The sequence below is a fragment of the Puma concolor genome, chromosome A1, assembly GCF_028749965.1.
Source record: "Puma concolor isolate L17-30 chromosome A1, mPumCon1.1.hap2, whole genome shotgun sequence".
NCBI classification, from domain to species: domain Eukaryota; kingdom Metazoa; phylum Chordata; class Mammalia; order Carnivora; family Felidae; genus Puma; species Puma concolor.
In genome coordinates, this window is record NC_141667.1 from 217,823,101 (window position 1) to 217,839,712 (window position 16,612).

The following is a 16,612-nucleotide window of genomic DNA, read 5'->3' on the forward strand; positions in this document are numbered from 1 at the left end:
GTGTTTCAGCCTGAAATTGTACAGCCCGGGCCTGGTTCTTCCGAGCATGCCTCGGAGGGACCATCTTTGTGTTTAATTGGCATATGTTTTCAATGAGTGGAACACGTAACCGTATTTTAGAAGTGGCGGCAATTTTAGCAGTTAGGAAATAAAATAAATAACTGAAACCAAACTAAGTGCACATACCTTCTTTTTGGCCCCCTACCCACTGGTTTGCTACGTGAGTGTTTGGGTATGGTTTAATCTTTCTGTAGAGACTTAATGTTGGGCTGAGCACTTTTTCATCCAGAGTCTCATGTCTCATGTTAGATAGGTATTATTATTTATGTTTTATAGACGGCAAAACCCAGAGGGGTTAAATGTTCTACCTAAACTAAACGTTTGTGACACACATGAGATTTGAACCCAGGCTTTCTAATTCCACAGTTGGTGACCTCTTCCCTAGTTAACTAGGTGAATATGTTATAAAAATCTTTCTATAAATTATTTCCTACTAAGTGAGTTCTGCTCAATTATTAAGTGAACCCATATACTGAAAAGAGTTGTATTCCAGTAGAATAAAAAAATATATATGGTCCCCTGATCCTAAAATCACATGTCAGAATATAGTTATTTTTATTATTGCATACTTTAGGGAAAATAACTTTCTGATAAACTGATAATAAATAATGTTAAATACCACCATTAAGTCTGAAGTCATGGATATTAATAAGTGCCATGGTCAAAACACATTAAAATAAGGCTCTCTAAAAGTAAAACCATACGGTAGTGCTTTGGTTTGCAAATTCCTTAGTTCAGGAATTATGTCGAGTGAGGGATCGTGGTCCTTGAAGCCAAGAGAAGTTTATCCTGTAAACTAAAGCTGTCAAAAGTATTCAGATTATGTTGAGCTGCCTTGTTTCATCCTGACATGAGGAAATAGGCCAATAAATCTAGTAGGGAGTCGTTCGACAGAGAAAGATGGAAGAGGAAGCATTAGCGATAAAAGCCTACGGTCTTCCCGCCCCTCCTCCCCCCTCCCTGTGCCATCCTCCACCCAGACTGGGCAGGGAGAGTGACTGGAGATGCTGGGTGGGAAGGCTCATCCTGCCACCACCAAATCTGTAATTTCTACTTCTGAACGAGTGGCCCTTTTCCCCCCGCTAATTTGATCTTCTGTAATGAGCCAGTTAAAAAAAATTGTTTTTTTTTTTTTTTAAATTCTGCTTTCAGATGGAGCCTACAGGGTAGATTTGAAAACCAAAGTTGGCCGTTACCTTATCAGACGCTGTATGGCCTTATTTTAAACATCGGTTCTGCAAAAGGCCTGTTTTTAGCACAGAGGCCTCCAGGAGACAAGTGGGGGGCAGGATAGTGGTTTGCAGCCTGAGGCACTTACTTGCTCGAGAAAAATTGCTGCCAAATGAGTGGTTTCAAAAAAAAAAAAAATACAAAAAACAAAAAAGTCAGGCAGCCGATGTGGTCTTTAGTGGGCAGAGGATTAAAGGAAACATAATTTCTCCTGTCCTTTATAAATATTTGCTGGACAGCTAATGGGTTTTTGTGTGCACGTGTATTTCCTTTATCTCTTGGGGAAATTACAAGGAATAGAGGGGCATCCAGTGGTAACGTACGTGCACTAGAGCTTGAGAGAATAGATCAACAACATACAAGAAAGATGTGCCCAGGTCTGTGGCATGCTTATTATGACCAAAGTTCTGGCACCTGGATTTTTCTACAGGTGACTACATACAGTATGTGTGGGACATAAATAAACAGACGATTCCATCAGCAACCTTTAGTATAAAAGGCTTGTATCCCCGTCAAAGAAATCATACTTATTTTTTAACAAATAAGTATTAAATAAATTGTATTATTAAATATTAAAATACTAAAATAGATTTTAATAAAATATTAAATAAATTTTAATACTTAAAATTAATGCTAACATGTAAATTTAAAATGCTTAAGTGTTATTTTGTTTTAAATGAGTATCCATCCAACTGAGGGTCGTTGGGGGTGGGGGGGAGGGGGAAAGCGGGTGAGGGGCATTGAGGAGGGAACCTGTCTGGATGAGCCCTGGGTGTTGTATGGAAACCAGTTTGACAATAAATTTCATATTAAATAAATAAATAAAAAGTAAACAAAACTACAACACTTAAAAAGAAAATAAGTGAGTATCCATCCTAGAAATCCCATGAAAATAATCCCATGTACTCTCAAATATTCATGCTTCTGAATGAGCAGAGCATTGTTTTTTTTTTTTTTAAGTTTATTCATTTATTTAGAGGGAGAGAAAGTGTGTGTGTGTGTTAGCGCAGGAGGAGCAAAGAGAGAGAGAGAGAGAGAGAGAGAGAGAGAGAGAAGGAGGGAAAGAGAGAATCTCAAGCAGGCTCTGTGCTGTCAGTGTGGAGCCCAACTTGGGGCTCGATCTCACAAATCATGAGATCATGACCTGAGCCGAAATCAAGAGTCAGATTGTCAACCTACTGAGCCACCCAGCCACCCCTGCATTGCTTAATGGTATTATCAGTAGCTCTCTCGGTTCAGTGTCTGTCAGTCTGACAAGATACCTGTGTCAAGGTGAGACTGGGAATAGTTTAAATCTGAGTTTCCAAGCAAAGAAACACGGGAAGAATCTTGAACTCTAAGTGTTAATTTGTGAAAATAAGCATGTAGAAGTTTTTCAAAATACTAATCTTTGTTTCCTTAGCTTCTCTTCAAAAGGAAGTTTAAATGTGTCTCCAAAATAAAAAAAAAAAAAAAACAGGCCTTATTAGCATTTTTTTTTTTACTAATCCTCACTTTATGAAAATACATGTTAATAAATATTTTACAACCACAGGGCGCGTGGGTGGCTCAGTTGGTTAAGTGTCAGACTATTGATTTCTGCTCAGGTCACAATCTCACGGTTCCTGGGATCGAGCCCTGCTTTGGGCTCCATGTTGACAGCGAAGAGCCTGCTTGGGATTCTCTCTCTCCCTCTCTTGCTGCCCCTCCCCTGCTCGCGTGTGTGCATACTGTCTCTCTCAAAAATAAATAAATAAAACTTAAAAAAAAAAAAAAGTAAATGTTTTATAACCACAGGTTACATTCCAGACTGTTTATGTGCCACCTTTTAATAAACTTAGTTCTCTTCCCGGAGATAGTGTCTAAGGAGGTTTCGGGGTTTTTTTGTTTTTTTTTGTTTTTAATTTTTTTGGAGCTTGAAGAAAGCTGTCTCCCATCAGAGCACCAGGAAGCCCCCTCAACCAGCCAGAATAGCCCCTCTGGGCTCCTGTGGGTGGATGTCAGAAACTGGCAGCCTAAGTAACCCCCTTTCACTGCCCTCAGAGATCAGGAGACAGTGCCAGGGTGGGCCCATCACCCTATTTTCCCCTGTCACTCTAACCAGGGGGAGGTGAACAGCCACCTGGTCCTTCCAGTGCCAGGGACCTCCCCCCACCTGCCCCCTGTAGGGTTTCGATCTTCTCCGTCCCTCTGCTGGACCCCCTTAGAGAAACCTCTCTCCTTCTGCTCCTTTCTGGAAATAGCTTTCTTTGTAAATCTGGGCAATGGAGGGAAGATTGGCTGTGTCTTTTCTTGATAAAGCTTATTACCCAGGCCTTGGGTACCTGGAAGAGAAGAAACGTCAGGATATTTACAGGGGATCATCCACATGAGAAAGGTTCTTTCCAGAGCGCACCATGTGTTTTCTTCTCAGCCCATCAGCTAGAGATGCCCTTTGTTTAGCCGGATTACCACCTCGTCATATGGGGGAGTAGGGGAGGAAAACCTTTAAAATGTAATACATACAGAAAAGTGTGCAGCTCATAAGGACACATCTCAGTGAATGTTCAAAAAACAGAAGCACTCATGCAACCAGTAGCCAGATGAAGTTTATCTTTTTATAGTGATAATCGGTTTCTTAATCATAAATGCACTTTGTAGGAATTTTGGAAAACTCAGCAAAGTATAAGAAAGAGAAATGTAAAGAACACTCCTTGTACCTAATCTCCAGCCCCCATGACTACCGATAGCATCTTGGTGTGTTTTCAGTGCATCTGTCCCTCCCCCTCACACACACAGATTTATGTGTGTCCACACGTGCCCACAATACCACCGCCTCAGACACTTCATGCATGTGTGCGCGTATGCACAAAAGAAGTTCTGCGTAGTTGCAATAGCAAGACAAACGTGTTTTTAGATATTTCACTGCCTGGTCATTGTCTCTGTCAGCAGAGTGGTGGGGAAAGAAAGGCAGGGAAACTGAATACCATCCCTCTCCGTCCCTGATGTCAGGAAAAGGGCTTTTTGTGGGAGAAGAGGTTGAAATAAATGGCTGACACACATAAAGATGGTTCACAGATTTCATTTATCCATTATTTTCCCATTTCCCAGCAAACTGAGCATTGATAACAGGAAGTTCAGATACTTCTGGGTAGAGAACCTCTTCATGCAAAGCAGAGATGAGAGTTGTACCCAGATTTTTCTGGGTACCCTGTGAAATTGAACCCCTCAGGGTTCCAGATTCACTTTTGCCAGAAGGCCAACATTACTTTTTTTTTTCTTTTGGTTAGCTCCCTTGCAGATGCCCAAATAGACGTTAAGCGCAGTGACTCTTGTGTGAGCAAAAGGAAGCAGAGTCAAAATGTTGGAAATCAGGCTGGTGGTCTTTTGTAAGTTGCAGCAAAACGATCTTCTCCATCACTGTAACATGGACGGGAGGATGCCTTTGTGGTGCTCGTTTCTCGCTGAGTTTCCTGCTACATTGTCAGAAAGAGAAGAGTTGGCACCCGCTTCCCGTTGTTATTGGTGACGCAGGGCGCGATGCCCATCTGCCTCCTGGCTGGCCAAGGACTCGGCTTCTGCAGGGGGCTTGGTGGGGTTCCTTGTGCCGGGAAACGTTGTTTCCCGCAGAACTGCCTATGCCTTTCTTTCCTAGAAATAGATTTTATTGTCTTTTGTACTTGGGACTTGAGGGATTACACGTACGGAAACTTCATTGGACTTTTTGTATTTGTCAGACGTCTTCTCCAATCACTCCTTTCTTCTCGCTTATTCACAAATATAATCGGAAACGGTATGACGTGGCTTGTGTGTTTACCGTGTTCTTGTATTGTCTTTGCAGTCGAAATCAGCTGTCTGCCCTGCCTGCCTGCCTGTGTGGTCTGCCTCTCAAAGTCTTAATCGCAAGTAACAACAAACTTGGATCGCTGCCAGAAGAGATAGGTCAGCTCAAACAGTTAATGGAGTTGGTATGTTACTGATTTTTAAGATGCTCTTTTTATTTGTTGACTAATCATAATCTATCAAGGTAGTCAGGAAGACTCTTGTAAAGTTGGACATAGGGTGTTGGATGGCTGTATGTGATAAAGACATTAAGTGGGGAGAGGAATGATCTTGGCTTGGCTGTGGCAGACACAGTTCCTGAAATTTACAGGTTTCCTGAAGTTTACACTTCCTGAAGTCCATGGGATTTACAGTTCCTGAAGTTTACAGGTTATCATGTGGTAGTTACATCATTTTTTTCCAGATCGCATATAAATTTGTGATAAATTATGGATACACTGGCAAAATAATGTACAAATAAGTTAGTAGGGCCAACTTTACATGAATGTAAGTAATTTAGAAAGAACAGAATGCTTTGATTCTGTATGGTTTTAGTAACCATTGCCCCAAAGTGATGTCACTCTAAAATATGACCATATCCTCAGAGACAAAAAAGTGTAACAAATGTTTTAGATGGGTAGAGATGGGTTGTAAGTGTGCATCTGAGGCCAAGACACACTGTTCTATTTCAGGTCTTTCACTACTAAACGAATCACTTACCTTGTTTCTAAAATGGGAAATAATGAATCCCATCCAGGTAAGATGGGTGAATGAAGAGACAAGAGTAAGCAATCAGGCTGAAATACTATGGTCAGAATGTCTCCTTCAAGCAGGCATTATTCCATACTGACCTTGTATCAAGCACAGCTGCTGTGATTACAACCATGGAAAGGACACAGTCCCTTCCTTCAAGTAGATTCCAGTCTAGAACATTGATGGCCAATACCTTTTCTATTGGGTGCCAACTCCATTTAATTTCTTGAGGCCACGTGGACCACCATGGTGATGACTTAGGAGGCTCAGATAGAGAGTGCTGTCATCCCTTCATCACGTCTGCAGTGGGAGTTGGTTAGGAACGTGACAGGTTAGGAAAGTGACCTATGTATCAGCTTTAATTTTAGTATAGGACTGAGTTACTGCTGTATAAAGGCATTGAAAGGTAAAGAAAGAGTGTCTTTTTCAGGACTCATGTGATATTAGTATCTGAAACTTATTCCAAGGCAAGGGCAAACAAAAGTAAAAATAAACTATTGAGTCTACACCAAAATGGAAAACTTTTGCACAGCAAAGGAAACTACCAACAAAAGAGAAAGGCAACCTAGTGAATGGGAGAATATATTTGCAAATGATTTATTCAATAAGGAGGTAATATCCAAAGTATATAAAGAACTTATGCAAGTCAACACCAAAAAAGAAAAATCTGAATTAAAAATGGGCAGAGGACCCAAAGAGACATTCTTCGAAAGAAGACATACAGATGATGGCCAACAGACACATGAAAAGATGCTTAGTATCACTGATCATCAGGGAAATGCAAATCAGAACCACAATAAGAAAACACTTCATACAAGTCAGAATGGCTAGTAATTAGAAAGGCAAAAAATAACAAGTGTTGGCAAGGATGTGGAGAAAGGGAAACCTTCACACACTGCTGGTGGGAATGTAAACTCATGCAACCACCATGGAAAACAGTATGGAGATTCCCCCAAAAATTAAAACTAGAATTACCATATGATCCAGTAATTCCCCAAAGGACACAAACACTGATTGGAAAAGATACATGCATCCCTATGTTCATTGCAGCATTATTTACAACAGCCAAGATATGGAGGAAACCCAAGCGTCCATCGACAGATAAGTGAATAAAGAAGTGGGGTGTATGTGTGTGTGCGTGTGTGTGTGTGTGTATGTATATATACGTACATACATACATATGTATATATGTATATGTGTGTATATATGTATACATATATATGTACATATATACATACACACACACACACAATGAAATATTATTTAGCCATAAGGAATGAAATCTTGTCTTTTGAGACAATATAGATAGACCTAGAGGGTATGAAATAAGTCAGACAGAGGAAGATAAATACCATACGGTTTCACTTATATTTGGAATAAAAACATATTGAGGGGTGCCTGCATGGTCAGTCAGTTAAGCATTGGACTCTTAATTTCAGCTCAGGTTGTGATCTCATCTCTTTCTCAAATCAAATAAATAAATAAAATAATTAATTAATTAAATTTCAAGTTTTTAAAAAATAAAAAAAAAATCAGAAATAGACTCGTAAATACAGAGAATAAACTGGCAACTGGCAGAGGGGAGGGGGCCAGGAGGATGTATGGAATCGATGACTGGGATTAAGTGCAAACTCTCAGTTAGAAAATAAGTCACAGAGATGAAAAGCACAGTACAGGGAATAAATACCATACAATATGATACTGTAATAACATTGTATAGTGTCAGATGGTGACCAGACTTAACCTTGATGAGCACTGGGCAATGAATAGAATTGTTCAATGACTATGTTGTGCACCTGAAAGTAATACAACATTGTATATCAACTATACCTAAATAATCATTTTTTTTAACTTTGTATTATTTTTTATTTATTTTTTAAGTGTTTCACCTGAGTAGGGAGGAACAGAGAGAGAGGCAGAGAGAGAATCCCAACTCTGGGTGCAGAGCCCAACACAAGGGCTTGATCTCACAACCACGAGATCATGACCTGAGCCAACGTCAAAAGTCAGACACTTAACCGACTGAGCCACCCAGGTGCCTCAATAATGTATATTTTTAAAAGATGCAGGGGTATTCCTGCCACTCAGCACCTGGACATTTGATCAGGGATCATTAATGTCTAGAACAAGACACTGGAAAGTTGTCTGGAGCCATGGAAGTGGTTTGTTTTCTCACTTAGCTCTCTGTACTTCTCCATGCAGTGGAGATGTCTCGCCCACAGATCCCAAGTTTAAATGTCCTCCGACTTAAGCACTAGCTAGTCTGTCTCAGCCCTGATGTCTAAATGAGAAAGGCAAGATGTGGGTCGGATGTCCTCTCCTGACTGAGTCCGTGATGCACAAGGCACATGGTCACATGACCCAGACACACAGCTGCTTTCCTGCCAACAAGGGGGCAGTTCTGAAAGACGATGGATATTAATTTGGGTAGGCACACCCACCCCCAAGTTTGCCATTACAAGAAATATGTGCATGTGGTTAGGGAGTGATTGATTCAGCCTTGGAGTTGGGAAGGATTTGTAAGGGAAGAGACCTTTGAGAGGCCCCTTGCAGAAGTCTGTGTGGGATTTTCTAAACGGAAAAAGGAAGACAGGCACAGAGGAAGCATTTAAGAGAGAAGGGACGGCTTGAGCAAAGGCAAGACAGCCCAGGAGGAGGTGGCTTGCTTGGAGCGTGGGAAGCAGTTTAATCTGGCTGAGGCTACGTAGAATGACACTGGGTGCTCCATTTTCATGGCCACTGCCTTAGAGTTAGAGTTAGGCCACCTTCAGCTCCTCCACGGGGCATTCAAGACCCGTCATTCATCTCCTGTCCCTGGCCCCTTTAGTTCCAGCCATCTGGGAGTGTTCCTTGTTCACTTCCACTTCTAGTCTTTGACACACATCACTGTCTCTGTGGGGACAGTTTCTTCCTTCTCGTCTTCTCTTGGTCAGTTCTTAACCAAGTTAGATGTCACTTCCCCCAGAAAGCCTTCCCAAATCCTCTAAGCCAGAGTTAGGCACTCCCAATGCAAGCACGCTATACTTACCACGGAATTCTGTGCAGTCATACTTTCTTCCTACTTGGCATTCTCCACACCAGCTCCCTGTATGTCTGGAAAGCCGCTGAGGGCTGTGGACAGGGATTTGCTGTTGTACCTGGTGCTCGGCATAAGACCCAATACGTGTTTGCTGAATGCTGCTCTCGAGGGGTGGAAAGTGGGCTGTGGCTTGGGACAGACTGTGAAGACTCCCAGGTGCTCAGCCTGCCAGGGGGATGACTATCTTGCAATCCATCTTGATTCAGAAGGCACCATCTTAATCGGTTCCAGAAAACAAAACAATAATACGGAATAATGCTTTGGATGAAACTGATAGTTATAAGCTTTTTTTTTTTTTCTTTTTAAAGAATTCTTCTTTTAGGAGTCTGATAGACACACAATCCAAATCTGCTAGAATTTGGATTAGGTCTTACAAGCACAATATATAACGCGTTGGTTTTTTTCCCCACTTGTCGGGCTCCCACAGATGGGTGGCACACAGGTGAGGTCGGTCTTCTGGAACCTGTGGGCAGCTGGAATGTGTTTCTGTCCCACTGCACCCTGGGCGTAAGCCGACAGCATGCCATGTATCAGCTCTGCCTGTCGAGCTGCGGACCAGCTCATCTGTGAATAGGTGGCCGTGTGCTGAGCCTGGGGCCAGTCCCACACCAGAGCGGGGCTTTCCTGAGATGCTCTTATCAGCCGCTGGGCTGGCCTTGTGGCCGTGGTAGAATAGCACTGTCTCCTGTCTCCCGCCTCAGGACACACAAGCTGTGGGGTGGCTGTGAGGGAGTCCTTGAGCTTTTCTTGGGCATCCTGTCCAGAGCCCAGAGGTTAGTGTAGCCTCTTAGTTACACTAAACGTTGAGTGTAACTACTTACTTAGCATTGTGTTCAGCTGGCTCTGGTGCCTTTTCTCCACCATCAATAACCTGTTGGATCCTCGAATCCTAGAAATCCTAGAATGTGAGAGCCATTGGGGTTTTAAAAGCATCTAGGCCAAGCTCTTGACATCTTGCAAGGGTAGAGAGAAACCTAAGGTAGAGAGGCAGTGTGTGATGTACAGAAGTTCACCCTGCTGTAGCTAATTTATAACTTAAGCTGAAACACCCTCACCCAGCACTATTTGATAGAAAGGTAACGCGAGCAGCAAATTTTATTTTACTTTATTTCATGAAAAAATTTTAATTCTATTCTGTTTTTTTTAAGTTTATTTATTTATTTTGAGAGAGAGAGAGCATGGGAGGGGCAGAGAGAGAGGGAGAGAGAATCCCAAGCAGGCTCCGCACTGTCAGCACAGAGCCCGATGTGGGGTTCTAACTCACGAACCATGAGATCATGACCTGAGTCAAAGTCAAAAGTCGGACGCTGAACTGACTGAGCCACCCAGGCGCCCCTGTGCTGTTCTATTTTTAATTCCATTGTAGTTAACATAGCATTATATTAGCTTCAGGTACACAATGTAGTGATTCAAGACTTCCATATATCACCTGGTGCTTATCGTGACAGGGGCACTCCTTAATCCCCATCACCTATTTCATTCATCCCCCCACTCACCTCTTTTTATTAACCATTAGTTTGTTCTCAGTAGTTAAGGGTCTGCTTCTTGGCTTGTCTCTCTCTCTCTCTCTTTTCCTTTGCTCATTTGCTTCTTAAATTTCACTTAGCAAAATACCCTCTAGCTCCATTCTTGTTGCAAATGGCAAGATTTCATTCTCTTTTTAAGTTTGTTTATTTATTTACTTTGAGAGAGAGAGGGAGAGTGAGCATGAGCAGGGGAGGGCAGAGGGCAAGAGAGATTTTCAAGCAGGCTCCATGCTGCCAATGTGGAGCCCCTATGTGGGGCTCAGAATCACAAACTGTGAGATCATGACCTGAGCTGAGATCAAGAGTGGGACACTTAACCAACTGAGCCACACTGGTGTCCCAAGATTTCATTCTTTGATGGCTGGGTAATATTCCATTGTGTGTGTGTGTGTGTGTGTGTGTGTGTGTGTGTGTGTGTGTACACATCTTCTTTATCCATTCTAATCAGTGGATGGACGCTTAGGCTGCTTCCATAATTTGGCTATTGTAAATAATACTGCTGTAAACATAGAGATGCATGTATCCCATTGAATTATTATTTTTGTATTCTTTGGGTAAATACCCAGTAGTGCGATTGCTGGATCATAGAGTAGTTGTATTTTTAACTTTTTGAGGAACCTCCATACTGTTTTCCAGAGTGGCTGTGCCAGTTTGCATTCCCACCAACAGTACCTGAGGGTTCCTTTTTCTCCACAACCTCGCCAGCACTCGTTGTTTGTTGTGTTTTTGATCTTAGCCATTTGGAAAGGTGTGGGGTGATATTTCATTGTGGTTTTGATTTGCATTTCCCTGATGAAGAGTGATGTTGAGCCATCTTTTAGTATGTCTGTGGGCTGTCTTTATGTCTTCTTTGAGAAATGTCCATTTCTTCTGCCCATTTTTAAATTGGATTGCTTGTTTTGGGGTGTGGATCTTTAGAACTTCTTTACATCTTTCCAATGCTAACCCTTTATTGGATATGTCATTTGCAAATACCTATTCTCATTCAGTAGGTTGCCTTTTAGTGTTTTGGATTATTTACTTTGCCGTGCAAAAGCTTTTATTTTGATGTAGTCATAATAGTTTAATTTTGCTTTTGTTTCCCTTGCCTCAGGAGACATATCTAGAAAAATGTTGCTGCGGCCAATATCAGAAAACCGTGCTCTCTTCTAGAATTTTTATGGTTTCATGCCTCACATGTAACTCTTTCATCTATTTTTAATTTTTGTGTGTGGTGTAAGAAAGTGGTCTGGTTTCGCTGTTTTACATGCTGCTGTCCAGTTTTTCCAACACCATTTGTTGAAGAGATTGTCTTTTGCCCATTGGATATTCTTTCCTGCTTTGCCAAAGGTTAACTGACCATATCCTTGTGGGTTTATTTCTGGGTTTTCTATTCTGTTCCATTGATCTATGTGTCTGTTTTTGTGCCAGTACCATACTGTTTCGATGACTACAGCTTCGTAATATAACTTGAAGTCAGCAATTGTGATGCCTCCAGCTTCACTTTCTTTTTTCAAAATTGCTTTGGCAATTTGGAGTCTTTTGTGATTCCGTATAAATTTTAAGATTATTTGTTCTAGCTCTGTGAAAAAATGCTATTGGTAGTTCGATAGGGATTGCATTAAATGTGTAAATTGCTTTGCATAGTGTAGGCATTTTAACAATATTTGTTCTTCCAGTCCATAAACATGGAATGTCTTTCTGTTTCTTTGTGTAGTATTCAGTCTCTTTCATCAGTGTTTTATAGGTTTTAGAGTATGGGCCTTTTACCTCTTCAGTTAGGTTTATTCCTAGGTATCTTATTATTTTTGGTGCAGTTGTAAATGGGATTATTTTCTCAATTTCTCTTTCTGCTGCTTCATTATTAATGTATAGAAATGCAACAGATTTCTGCACATTGATTTTATATCTTACGACTTTACTGAATTAACTGATCAGTTCTACTAGTTTTTTGGTGGAGTCTTTAGTATTTTCTATATAGGGTGTCATGTTATCTACAAATAGTGAAAGTTAGACTTCTTTCTTACCAAGTTGAATGCCTTTAATTTCATTTGATTGTCTAACTGCTGTTAGTAAATGTAACTTTTTTATTAGGTCTTTGGTTTTATTATTTTAGAGAGAGCACAGATGGGGAGACGGGCAGAGGGAGAGAATAAAAGAGGGAGGTTGGGAGAGGGAGAATCTTAAGCAGGTTCCATGCTCAATGTGGAGCCTAATGCAGGGCTCAACCCCACGACCTTGGGATCATGACCTGAACCAAAATCAAGAGTCAGATGCTCAACTGACTGAGACACCCAGGCGTCCAAACAAATGTACTTCAAATGCACTGGTAGCCACATTAAAAAAAAAAAAAAAAAAAAAAAAAGCAAGTGAAATTAATTTTAATGATATGTTTTATTTAATGCAGGATGGCCAGAATATTATTTCAGCATGTTTGCGATATAAAATCAATGAAGTATTTTATATATATTTTTCATATTATGTCTCTGAAGTCCATGGTGTATACCAACAGCATCTCACAGGTTGGAACAGCCGCATTTCTCATGCTCGTAGCTGTGGCCGAGCAGCTCTGTAGCCTGTGGTCTTTCACTCTGTGCGCCAGCATGATTCCTTGTGAAAAGCATTTATTTGTGACATTGGTGAATATTTCATTTGTTGCCATTATTTAACCACAAGGGGTGAGTGGCCTTGCTTAAGGTCACAGACTAAAAAAAGATTAGTTTCCATCCGTTCTTATTTATCTTTCATATCTTTTTGCTTAAAATGGCAGTGCTACTGTAGGTAACCCTGTCAAATGATTTTTAGCTATCAGTTGGAAAGAAATTCCCTGGAGAGCCTGAAATAATTCCAGACTTGCTTGGGAGGCTTTTGTTTAAATGGTTACAGGGTAACCAACTTGTTAAAAAGTTTGACAGCTCCCACCAGACCCCACCCAAGCATTCAGGGTACTTTAAAGCCAATGACGTGCTGATAAAATCACTCAATTTATTGGTCTCTGAGCATTGTTTGGCTATTTTAGAAGAAATATTTTTAAATTTCACATTAGACTCAAAGAGTATCCCAAACAGAGTTGTAAACTCTCTCCTCTTCCAAGTGTGAGTATTCCAGAGTCATCGCTGGTTTGAAAAACAAAAGAAGAGAACCATAGCTGTTGCAAGAAAGGAGTTGTCCTCTGTAATTTTTAAGGACTAGAGCTGGAAAACATCACCTTACCGTCTTAAATATATCACAGTTATCTGAAACTGTGAAAATGAAACAAAAAGCATTGCCATTCAGCGATTGGCTTGTCCAGCCATTTGAGATGGTGCAGAGAACAAAGGAGTGCAATTGTTCCTCTTTCCATGAAGAAGCCATTAAGAAACACCTATTGAGATGTCCTTTTTGAATCCATGAGAGGCCAGGATAGAGTTCTGTGCTGTTTCAGGTGCAAGAGAATTTAGGGAATCTTAGCTCTTTGGACCTGGCCCCTCCGGGCTCATTTGTGATGGGAATGACCTAGAACTTTCGGACCTCTCTGGCCTCTTTGACTTCCTTCTGTACCTCTAGTACTCTAAGAGCTGTAGCTGTATATAGATGTTGTTTTGTAAGTCTTTGTATCTGGGCATTCTTTCTGTAAGAGAAAGAAAAAGCAATAGCGTTTACTGAGCACCTACTATATGCCAGGCACTCTGCTAGGTATATGGCATGGGCAATTTCATATAATCTTGACAATAACCCAGCAAGGTAGATATAATATCTACAGTTTGTAGACAGATTTGAGTTTCAGAATTATTTACCCAGAGCTGGGGGGGGGGGGGCTGGAGTGGTGGAGCTGGGGTAAAAACCAGTTTTGTGTGATGAAAGCCCCAATCCTTTCAATAGCACCATTCAGCTGTGCTTACTGGGTCTTCTTCTGGATCGTTTAGCATCTCACGGAGAGGGACCCCGTGGTGTTTGCTTGTTTGTTTGTTGAGTTCCTGGTTCATCTTGGCAGTGGTTTTCCCATTAAAGTTGGGGCAGCGCACCAACAGTTGAGAGTGAATCAGAGAATGAATGTTGCAAAACTCGGGCTGTGTCTCTGTGCAGGTCTCCTCGCTGAGAAACCACAGCCGGGCAGGGAAGGTCAGTAGAGGGTGCTGGTGTTGACTAAACCTTATTTTACTCATTAAAACGACATTAGCATTTGGAAACACGGTTCTTGTACTGTCGAATCATGCCCGAAGGGGAAGACATGCTGAGTACCTGGGAAGAGATGCTGTGTGTGTGCCTTCTGTGATAGTAACCAGAGAGCCGTGAAGATAATCGCATTGTGGCAGAGCACGACGAACTTGAGTTTTCTCATGGTTCCCTGAGCGGGCTGACATACTGAGGGCCGGAGACTGTCTGTCCCTTGTTTGGTTTCTTTCAGTTCTGTCTTTCTTCTGCTCACACAGTGTGTGAAAATCGTGGCTTCCAGCTGTAAGACAACACAGTATCACTGCTCCAGAAGCCTGCTCTTACACTGAAAAGCTCACAGAATCTGACTCAAGGAATATCTGATGGAACGGTGCATTTCCCGGCCCTGCCTAGACCTCTCTCTCCTTTCCTAAAATGTTTGTTTGTGTAGCGAGTTTGAATTCAGGGATTGATTGTAGACACAGGATGTATCTGATTGATGTAGAACAGGATGACCTGGTTCTGAGGATAATTCCTTCATTATTGTTTTTTAATTTTTTTTTTTTTTATTTTACTCTTGAGAGAGAGAGAGAGAGAGAGAGAGACAGAGCGTGAGCAGGGGAGGAGCAGAGAGAGTGGGAGACACAGAATCTGAAGCAGGTTCCAGGCTCCGAGCTGTCAGCCCAGAGCCCGATGCGGGGCTCGAACTCACGAACCGCGAGATCGTGACCCGAGTCGAAGTCAGATGCTTAACAGACTGAGCCACCCAGGCGCCCCTCCTTAATTATTTTCATACATAACATTCCAGCCTCTGAGTTAGGTATAGCGGAGACATTAATTCATGTGTCTGCCATAATCTTTTTTCCATTCACAGTCTTTGGACATGCCTTCTAACCTCTCTGGTTTCTGCGGGACAGTTGGAAGTCCGTGGCTTGTTTACCATCTGTTCTGTTGAAGAGCATTGGGTTGGAAGGAAGGGTGTGGAGCGGAGTTTTATACTAGAAGGAGACATTCAGTAAGTGTTGGGAGGTGACAATACCAGAGGTTGCTTGAAAAAGTTTTGAGTTTAAATGAACATACTGGATTTTTCTTAAAAGAAAGAAATTCTGACTACAGGCATTGAAGTTTTTGATTGCTAAGAAATCAAAATTGACATTACTTCTAAGTTAAGTATCTGTCTTTCAAAGTCTCTTCATTATTTCTGATGTGATAAATGGATCTTCCTACTATTACAAGGAAATTTAAATTAATTTTGCCACTTCCTTTTACATAGGTACAGAGAAGTTAAGACATTGACCTAAAGTCACACAGAAGGTCATACAATAGACATTTCCTCCCAAAAAAAGAGTAGGAGCCCTTGATGGGAATTACTAGCTTAAATTTCCTGTCAGACTGTTCACATTCCCTTCAGTTAACTAAAGAGCTAGATTTATTACAAAAGTATGGCTTAAGCAATGGTATAACTACACTAGGTTTTTGAAAACCTGAGAGATCAAGGTAGCTCATGAAAAAATACCGTGTGCACAGTTCCACAGGGTGGCCTGGTTACTCTGGACATCTTCCCTAACCAAGGTCATCTTGACGCATTATTTGTGTTGGTTTTCATTAGAGGTTACTCCTTAAAAAAATCGCTTTTCTTTTTTACAGTATTATTTTCTGAAAGTGAACATTACCTAGTTTAATAATGTCTGAACTTAATCTGGTGTTTTAAATCCTTGTGTTTCTTACATACTAAAGATAAATTAACAACTAGTACTTGATAACAAAAATCCATTAGTCTCCAGTGTGCATTTAATACTTCTAGTAAATTCCATTATTGCCTGGAAGGGCTGGCATAAAATGACTCTAACGTTTCTTACTTAAAAACATGTTGATTAAACCAGTGGAAAAAAAGTATATTTTAGGTCATGGTTAAAATTGTCCAGTTTTTTGTTTTTGTTTTTACTCTAAATGACTAAATTGGACTGGCTGGTCCTTTAACTTAAGTTTGAGTATGTATGTTATTATATAATAATTAGATTCATTTCTATATAACAAAGAATAGAATTTGTAAATATTTATGACATGTTTA

The 16,612-nt window shown here is 41.0% G+C and overlaps 1 protein-coding gene across 3 annotated transcripts in view; it reads left to right on the forward strand.

Moving 5' to 3' along the window:
- Positions 1 to 16,612, forward strand: part of LRCH1 (leucine rich repeats and calponin homology domain containing 1) — a 202,574-nt gene that overhangs the window by 117,559 nt on the left and 68,403 nt on the right. For all 3 annotated transcript variants that reach the window (XM_086711855.1, XM_086711856.1, XM_086711857.1), the window contains exon 3: positions 5,090 to 5,216. In XM_086711855.1, the coding sequence (XP_086567981.1) occupies positions 5,090 to 5,216 (127 nt within the window). The remainder of the gene's footprint in view (positions 1 to 5,089; positions 5,217 to 16,612) is intronic.